This window comes from Mustela erminea, chromosome 14, assembly GCF_009829155.1.
Source record: "Mustela erminea isolate mMusErm1 chromosome 14, mMusErm1.Pri, whole genome shotgun sequence".
Classification (NCBI taxonomy): Eukaryota; Metazoa; Chordata; class Mammalia; order Carnivora; family Mustelidae; genus Mustela; species Mustela erminea.
The window spans coordinates 53,399,371-53,409,300 of NC_045627.1; the positions used below are offsets into that span (position 1 = coordinate 53,399,371).

The following is a 9,930-nucleotide window of genomic DNA, read 5'->3' on the forward strand; positions in this document are numbered from 1 at the left end:
GTCAATCCCATTTACAATTGCACCCAAAACCATAAGATACCTAGGAATAAACCTAACCAAAGAGACATAGAATCTATACTCAGAAAACTATAAAGTACTCATGAAAGAAATTGAGGAAGACACAAAGAAATGGAAAAATGTTCCATGTTCCTGGATTGGAAGAATAAATATTGTGAAAATGTCTATGCTACCTAAAGCAATCTACACATTTAATGCAATTCCTATCAAAGTACCATCCATCTTTTTCAAAGAAATGGAACAAATAATGCTAAAATTTATATGGAACCAGAAAAGACCTCGAATAGCCAACGGGATATTGAAAAAGAAAGCCAACGTTGGTGGCATCACAATTCCAGACTTCAAGCTCTATTACAAAGCTGTCGTCATCAAGACAGCATGGTACTGACACAAAAACAGACACATAGATCAATGGAACAGAATAGAGAGCCCAGAAATAGACCCTCAACTCTACAGTCAACTAATCTTCGACAAAGCAGGAAAGAATGTCCAATGGAAAAAAGACAGCCTCTTCAATAAATGGTGCTGGGAAAATTGGACAGCCACATGCAGAAAAATGAAATTGGGCCATTTCCTTACACCACACACAAAAATAGACTCAAAATGGATGAAGGACCTCAATGTGCGAAAGGAATCCATCAAAATCCTTGAGGAGAACACAGGCAACAACCTCTTCGACCTCTGCCGCAGCAACATCTTCCTAGGAACAACGCCAAAGGCAAGGGAAGCATGGGCAAAAATGAACTATTGGGATTTCATCAAGATCAAAAGCTTTTTCACAGCAAAGGAAACAGTTAACAAAATCAAAAGGCAACTGACAGAATGGGAGAAGATATTTGCAAACGACATATCAGATAAAGGACTAGTGTCCAGAATCTATAAAGAACTTAGGAAACTCAACACCCAAAGAACAAAGAATCCAATCAAGAAATGGGCAGAGGACATGAACAGACATTTCTGCAAAGAAGACATCCAGATGGCCAACAGACACATGAAAAAGTGCTCCATATCACTCGGCATCAGGGAAATACAAATCAAAACCACAATGAGATATCACCTCACACCAGTCAGAATGGCTAAAATCAACAAGTCAGGAAATGACAGATGCTGGCGAGGATGCGGAGAAAGGGGAACCCTCCTACACTGTTGGTGGGAATGCAAGCTGGTGCAGCCACTCTGGAAAACAGCATGGAGGTTCCTCAAAATGTTGAAAATAGAACTGCCCTATGACCCAGCAATTGCACTATTGGGTATTTACCCTAAGGATACAAACGTAGTGATCCAAAGGGGCACATGCACCCGAATGTTTATAGCAGCAATGTCCACAATAGCCAAACTATGGAAATAACCTAGATGTCCATCAACAGATGAATGGATCAAGAAGAAGTGGTATATACACACAATGGAATACTATGCAGCCATCAAAAGAAATGAAATCTTGCCATTTGCGACAATATGGATGGAACTAGAGCGTATCATGCTTAGCGAAATAAGTCAAGCGGAGAAAGACAACTATCATATGATCTCCCTGATATGAGGAAGTGGTGATGCAACATGGGGGCTTAAGTGGGTAGGAGAAGAATCAATGAAACAAGATGGGATTGGGAGGGAGACAAACCATAAGTGACTCTTAATCTCACAAAACAAACTGAGGGTTGCTGGGGGGAGGGGGTTTGGGAGAAGGGAGTGGGATTATGGACATTGGGGAGGGTATGTGCTTTGGTGAGTGCTGTGAAGTGTGTAAACCTGGTGATTCACAGACCTGTACCCCTGGGGATAAAAATATATGTCTATAAAAAATAAAAAATTAATTAAAAAAAAAAGACTGACACAGAATTTCATAACGACTCATAGATGTTAACTATTGAGACTTGCTCTATTGTGTGTGTGTGTGTGTGTGTGTGTATGCCACAATGATTTTCTCTCTGCCTACATCAAACTTTCTTCAATCAGAACTCATATGTATTCTCACTATAATCATAATTCTTGTACTTAAATTCTAAAATAGCACAAGTTTACTAAGCATGATTTAGAATTGCAAAGATCATTATGGAGAACTTTTCAAATGGCAAAGACAAAGCATTTTGGAGTAACTTCTGGAAAGAAGGAAACATCCCAGGTATTCAGAAGGCAGTATTTGAATTGGTATGCTGAGAGCTCAAAATAAAATTTTGACTCCATTTCGGCCTTCCTCAAAAATTCTCTGGGAAAACCTAAAGTTAGGAATAATCTATTCATATCACCATACACTGGCCCACAGTGTCTTCTTATGTTCTACCTACTGTGATTTCACAACTTAGACTACTTTCCTTTACTACTTACTCAGAAGACTATTGCTTTAATGGGTCCTTCCTCACTTCAGATTTTTAGGTCAATCAGTGGAAGATGCATGTAAGCAAAGTCATATTAGAGCCATAATAGAAGACTTCCAAAGCCACAGAAAAACCAAAGCATTGCTATGTGACATTGAATTGTATTAGTCTTTTACTGGCCACTTCATTTTTCTCAGATAAAGACAAAATTTATTGAAAACTATCATGTGGGAAAGTTAAAAAGATTTTTAAAATTCTGTCATGGAAAACACCTACCAAGGCCCAGAAACAGTAAGAAAAGAAAAGTAGGGCTATTTTTGAATAGCGACATTTATAAAAAAAACAACCAAAAAAATCCACTCTAGAGAAGAATCTAGAATTCTGCTTCAAGAATCTTTTGATTTCTTTTGGGGACTCCAGGCTGACATGGAAGGATCCTTGTCCTCTCTTTGTATAAATGGCTAAAATCTGAAATAGGGAACTGACCAGAAAATTGTATGAGTAATTGTAGATCTGGGATTTCACCAGTATTTGGCTGAATATTTTCAGATGGACATAGAAAATTGATAAGTTTAGGGCCAACAACAAACTTACACTATTGAGATAAAACAAAGAGTCCCTAAAACAGAAATTGATTTGAAAGACCCTCCATCATCCAAGAATTATTGAACTATTAATGAGGGCAGGTGCAGCTATATAAACAAAATGGTAATGGGGATAATGAGTGTTCCATTTTATCTATCTATCATCTATCTATCTATCTATCTATCTATCTATTTATTTTCAGTGGGTTCCCAAAACTTTCCACATGCTTGGAATGTGTGTAGACCTTGGTTGTTTACCAGGGACACACTTTTTTTCCCCAGTTTTTCTTTAAATTCTAGTCAGTTAACATATAATGTAATATTAGTTTCAGGTGTACAATTTTTGATTAAACACTTACATGCAACGCCCAGTGCTCATCACCAGTGTACTCCTTAATCCCCATCTCCTATATAATCCATCCCCTCACACACCTACTCTCTGGTAACTATCAGTTTGTTCTTTATATTTAAGAATATGTTTCCCCCCCTCATTTTTATTCATACCTGAATTTTGTATTTTGATGTAGTCCCAATAGTCATTTTTGATTTTGTTTCACTTGCCTCAGGAAACATACTGAATAAGAAATTGCTCTAGTTGATGTCAAAGAGATTATGTCCTGTGTTTGTCTCAAGGATTTTTATGGTTTCATGTCTCACATTTAGGTCTTTTATCCATTTTGAATTTATTTTTGTGTGTGGTGTAAGAAAGTGATCCAGTTTCATTCTTTTGCATATAGCTGTCTAGCTTTCCCAACATTTGTGGAAGAGATTATCTTTTTCCCATTAGATATTCTTTTTTTCTTCGGTAAAAACTAATTGGTAATGTAATTCTGGTTTCACATCTGGGTTTTTAATTCTTTTCCATTGATCCATGTGTCTATTTTTGTGCCATTACTCTACTGTTTTGACTGCTATAGTTATTTGATATAACTTGAAGTCCATAATTATGATGCCTCTAGCTTTATTTTCCTTTTTCAAGGTTGCTTTGGCTATTTGGGTCTTTCGGCTATATACAAATTTTAGGATTGTTTGATTTAGTTCTGTGAAAAATACTGTTGGGCATTTAGATATGGATTGCATAAAATGTAAATATTGCTTTGCAATATTTCCACAGTGGTGGAAACAATCAAAGTTAAAGCAACCTATGTAATGAGAGAAGATAATTGCAAATGACATATCTGATAAAAGGTTAGTATCCAAAATTTATAAAAAGCGCAAAATCTCACACCCCAAAAATGAATAACCTATTAAAAAGTGGGCAGAAGATGTGATAAGACATTTTCCAAGGAAGAAATACAGATGGCCAACAGACACATTAAAAGATACTCAATGTCACTCATCACTAAGGAAATACAAATCAAAACTACAATGAGATATCACCTCACACCTGTCAAAATGGCTAAAATCAACAATGCAAGAAACAACAAGTGTTTTTGAGGATGTGGAGAAAGGGGAACCCTCTTACACTGTTCGTAGGAATGCAAACTGGTGAACCACTCTGGGAAACAATTTGGAGATTCCTCAAAAAGTTAAAAATAGAACCACCCTGTGATCCAGTTATTGCACTACTAGTACCTAAAGAATACAAAAGTACTAATTTGAAGGAATACATGCATCCCAATACTTATAGCTGATTATCTACAATAGCCAAATTATGGAAAGAGCCGAAGTATCTATTGACTGCTGAATAGTTAAGAGGATGTGGCATATATATACAATGGAATATTAGTCTGCCATCAAAAAGAATGAAATCTTGCCACTTGCAAAATGTAGGTGGAGCTTAAGAATATTATGCCGAGTGAAAAAAGTCAGAGAAAGACAAATAACATGATTTCAGTCATACATGGAATTTAAGAGACAAAACAAAAGAGCATGGGGTGTAAAGTGAAAGAGAGCAGCAAATCAAGAAATAACATTTTAACTATAGAGAACAAAATGATGGTAACCAGGGGGGATGTGGCTGGAGGGATGAATGAAGTAGGGGGTGGGGATTAAGTTCACTTGTCATCATGAGCTCTGGGTGTTGTATATAAGTGTTGAGCCACTAAATTGTACACCTAAAACCAATATTACACTGTATGTTAACAAAGTGGAATTTAAATAAACACTTAAAGAAAGTGGGAATAAATGGACAGAGTAACTAAATACACATTTTTCCAAAGAAGACATGCAAATGACGAACAGATACATTGAAAGATGCTTGCCATCACTAATGGAATTGCAAACATTACTAAGGGAAATACAAGTAAAAACCGCAATTAGATATCACTTTACAGTTTATTTGGATGGGTATTACCAAAAACCCACAAAAGAAAAGACGTGTCAACAAGGTTGTGGAGAAAAAGAAATCCTTGTACACTCTTGATGAAAGTGTAAAATGGGAAGATGGAGAGGAGAAGGGAGTTGAGGAAAATTGGTAGGGGATGTGAACCATGAGAGACTATGGACTCTGAGGGTTTTGAAGGGGTGGGGGGTGGTAAGTTGGGGGAGCCAGGTGGTGGGTATTAAGGAGGGCACGGATTGCATGGAGCACTGGGTATGGTGCAAAAACAATAAATACTGTTACACTGAAAAAAAAATAAAAAAAAAAGAACTATACCCACACAAAAAAATATTGAATCAAACAACAACAACAAAAAAGTGTCAATTGGTGTAAACAATCTGGTAAATAATATAGTCTTGCCGGAAAAATTTCAAAATAAGATTTCCATTAATCCAGCATTCCACCTCTGGGTATATATCCAAAGTAATTGAAATATGGATGTCAAAGGGATATCTCTACTCCCATGTTCACTGTAGAATTTTTTATAATAGCTAAGATGGGGAAATAACCTAAAAATCTCTGTAAAGAGGCATGGATAAATAAAATGTGTCATGTATATGTTATGGAATATCATTCAGCCTTTACAAAGAAGCAGGTCATACCACTTGCAACCATGTGGATATGCTTGGAGGTCATTATTCTATGGGAAAAGGCTGGAAACAGAAAAAACACTGCATGATCTTCTATGTGGAATCTAAACTAATATGTAGAAGCAGACCATAGAATGATGGTTTGAGGGCTGGGTGAATAGGGATTATTGATCAAGTTTCAGTTATAAATAATAAATAAATTCTGGAGATCTGTGTGATATTGAGCCTATGACTAACAATGCTTTATTGCCTATATAAAAATTTAAGAGGCTAGATCTTAAAGTATAAGCTTTTGGGGCGCCTGGGTGGCTCAGTGGGTTGAGGCCTCTGCCTTTGGCTCGGGTCGTGGTCCCAGGGTCCCGGAATCGAGCCCTGTATTGGGCTCTTTGCTCAGCGGGGAGCCTGCTTCCGCCTCTCTCTCTGCCTGCCTCTCTGTCTGCTTGTGATCTCTGTCTGCCAAGTAAATAAATAAGGTCTTTAAAAAAAAAAAAGTATGTGCTTTTACCTGCAAAGGAAAAAAGATTGACAATAAAGGGACCAGGAAGAAACTTTTGGAGGTGATTGGTTCCTGGCATTGATACTGATGATGGCTTCAAGGATGTATTTTTATCTCAAAACACATCAACTTGTATACATTATATATCTATAGCTTTTTATATGTTAATCACATGCCAACAAAGTGTCTTAAAAATATGATTGGATGTATCTTCAGTATAGAATTAGCTTAGGGATTTGTCTCAATAAAACATTTTATAGCATCGGAATCTAGTGCATTAACCTCCACATGAAAATTTTTCCTTTACTTGATACTATCTTTGGCTGGTAATGACCAGCCTGGATTTGTAGACTCAGTTTTGGATTTCTGGCCTTCAGTGTTGTGTTTGTCAAGCTCACTCTTCAATCACAGCCGAATTCAACATAATATAAAGTGCATTTAATTAGTTTACGTCTACTAAATAATTATCTAACCCTGGCTAAAACCTTGGGGAAACTCCCTCTTTTCAGAAATTTGACCACAATTCCATCATTTATTCCTACATTATGAAACCTCAGCCACTTCCATACACTCTTCAGTTATTCAAATCTCAGGGTGGAACATTATTTCCATGTTCCTGCAGCATCTCACTACTACGTCCATGTATTTTCATGTGGACCCTAGAGATTATTGGCTCAATCTTGATATCTTATGGAGAACGTGACTTACCTGTTTTTGGAAATTGACCAGTTAGTTGAAGGCAGAACCAGCCTTGTTCAATACAAATGATTCAGTGTCTACTCTGGTCCTTTTGTATTCCATTCCCACTGCCACTTCCCTTAGCCATCATTCTTTTTCTTCTAATTCTATAATATTGTCTGTACCCACTTTCCCACTCTGATCTTTTCCAAACTCCTTTTAATGCAGCGTGTATAGTGAATCATCTGTGACTTTTTAGAACATGTTTAGAACATGTTTTAGAACATGTTTAGAACTTCTTTATGTCAATCAGATGAAATCTGAACTTTGTAATAGGACCATCGAGGCCAAATAGGATCTAATCATGGTGTAGAATGTGTTTCATAAAATATATTGAAGATTATCTAACCTCAGGGTTTGGGTTAAAGACAAACAACATTAAAAACTATCTTAATCTTTTTTAGAGATGTTTCTTCTGAATAATAAGTAAATATATTCCCATTGGAAAGGTGTGAAAAGTACTCAAATTTTAAGGATTGAGATAAAGGAAATGTTGCCTTTAAAATAGGTTATCAATCAGAAGACAATCTTAACTGTTGACAACGGTGTTGTCAACACAAACCCTCAACCAGGAAATGTGTTCAATTTGTTTATAATTCATTAGCAATATGAAGCAGATAAGTAAATAACTTAGATTTTAAGAACTTGAATTTTGGAAAATATTACAGAAATATGAAATAAGGGCTTCCTTCCATTTACATAAAGACACATTCTATGGCAACAGTTTTAGGAAATGAAACAATTGTAAGTATGCATTATGCATCTGAGGAGATGGAGCTAGAATAAATAACTTAAGAATTAGGAGTATTGGTCTGCTGTGGGATGCTGTGGTTATTCCACTATTTATAGTTTGGTTCTCTAAGGGTGAGAACAATGCTGTTTCTCTCTAGCATGGGACTGATGCATATAGATATAGCTAAGCTAAGGGGCAAGAATAGAATTGAAGAGCACACCTGATACAAACCGAATATATTCCAGGTTGAAGGGTACTATGACCATTGTTTCCTTTGTCTAGGCATGGAGGGAATGTGGAGCCAAGCATTTGTACTATTTCCACTCCTTCCTTCCTAAACACATTGCAATATATAACCTCCTATTATTTTAATTATCTAAATGCCTTTCTTAACGCATTATTAATTCTGTTGTGCCGTGTTTGCAGCTAAAGAGAAGTAAAATAAAAATGTATATATTACTAAAATTTAGAAACTTCAAGCACAGGATTTTTATCAGATGTAAGAATAAAAATTCAGTAAAGGGTATTACAATTAATCAATTGTCTTCAATATGTAGAAAGATTGTTAGGCACATCAATGTAAAATGTGTCTTGTAAAACAGATTTTCATTTTGCTAGTGATGTGTAGATCGGCTACGGTTGCCTGAGACACTGCTGTACAACTCTGTGAACTGCTAAATTGGCAGAATGAAGACAGATGGTTCTCTGAAGCCTTCCACTCCAAAGGCATGTGAATTTTTTATCTTGTTATTTTCATTCTGCACATTGTCTCCCTCAGAGCCTGGTGGACCTGCTTGTTCCGCAGAGTGTAGATGACAGGGTTCAGCAGTGGGGTCACCACCGTGTTCACAAGGGCAGCTTCCCTGTTGGACTCCAGCCTGTTCGTTTGCTTTGGTTTCACATATATAAACACACAGCTGCCGTACATCAGTGAGAGAACTATGAGGTGAGAGGAGCAGGTAGAGAAAGCTTTCTGTTTCTCCTTGGCTGATGGGAGTCGCAGGACTGTGACTACTATGTTGCTATATGCAATGGTGGTTATGATAAGGGATGTCAACAAGATAAAGGAAGTGAGGACAAAAGCCAACATTTCAATAGACCTGGTGTCAGAACAGGAGAGATGAATCAGGGGGCCAAGGTCACAGAAAAAGTGGGGGATAATATCGGGGCCACAGAAGGATAACTGGGAAACTGTTACTACCAGCCCAGTGATGAGAGGGAAGGCCAAAGCCAAGCAGGCAGTGACCAGGAGGAAGCAAGTCTTCAGGTTCATGATGGTCGGGTAATGCAGAGGCTTGCAAATGGCCACATACCGATCCAGAGACATCACTGCTATGAGGAAGAAACCTGTTGCTCCCACAAATACAAAGACAAATGCTTGTATGAAACAGGCCAGAAAGGAAATGGTTTGTTTGCCTAAGAGAAAGATGAGCAACAACTTGGGAATAACGGCACTTATGAAACAACACTCCAAGAAGGAAAAGATGCTGAGGAAAAAGTACATAGGTGTGTGGAGCCTGGAGTCAGCACAGGTGACGGTAACTATGACCACATTACCTGCAATGGATGCCAAGTACGCCAGCAGGTGTACAAAGAAGAGGACCTTTCCCAGGTGCTGGATGGCAGGAAACCCCTCCAAGGTGAATTCTTGGACAGTTGTCCAATTCCTCATTTCCATGGGCATTTCTTTCCACAACATCACTGCTGGTTTAACCTACATCAGGGAACACAAAGGTTTTAGAGGAGCATGATTAAGTTATTTGCCTATCAAAGAACGTGGAGAGGCAGATAACAATGTGGTTTAGTGCCCTGGTTGTTGAATCAGAAGGACCTGAGTTCAGTACTAGTTCAATACTGAGTTCTAACTCCTGAAGGATGGGTCTTCTTTAGGGACCTCCGTGAACTTCACTTTCACCCTTTGTAGAATGAAGATGATACGATCTACCTATTCATGTTTATTGAGGATTAATTACGATAAACCATGGAAATCACTTGATAGATGATGCCAATGTTTCCTAAGTGTTCTTCAAAGTCTAAGTGTAATATTATGATCAATAATATAATGCTTAATAGAGCATCATTGGTGGGCAGAGTTACTGACATTTTCATACTTACAAATATTTTATTTTTAGTAAT

The 9,930-nt window shown here is 37.4% G+C and overlaps 1 protein-coding gene across 1 annotated transcript; it reads right to left on the minus strand.

Moving 5' to 3' along the window:
• Positions 1-8,533: 8,533 nt before the first annotated feature.
• Positions 8,534-9,490, minus strand: LOC116572707 (olfactory receptor 49-like). Its single transcript, XM_032311918.1, has one exon. The coding sequence runs from the start codon at positions 9,476-9,478 to the stop codon at positions 8,534-8,536; it is 945 nt and encodes a 314-aa protein (XP_032167809.1). The 5' UTR covers positions 9,479-9,490.
• Positions 9,491-9,930: the final 440 nt, after the last annotated feature.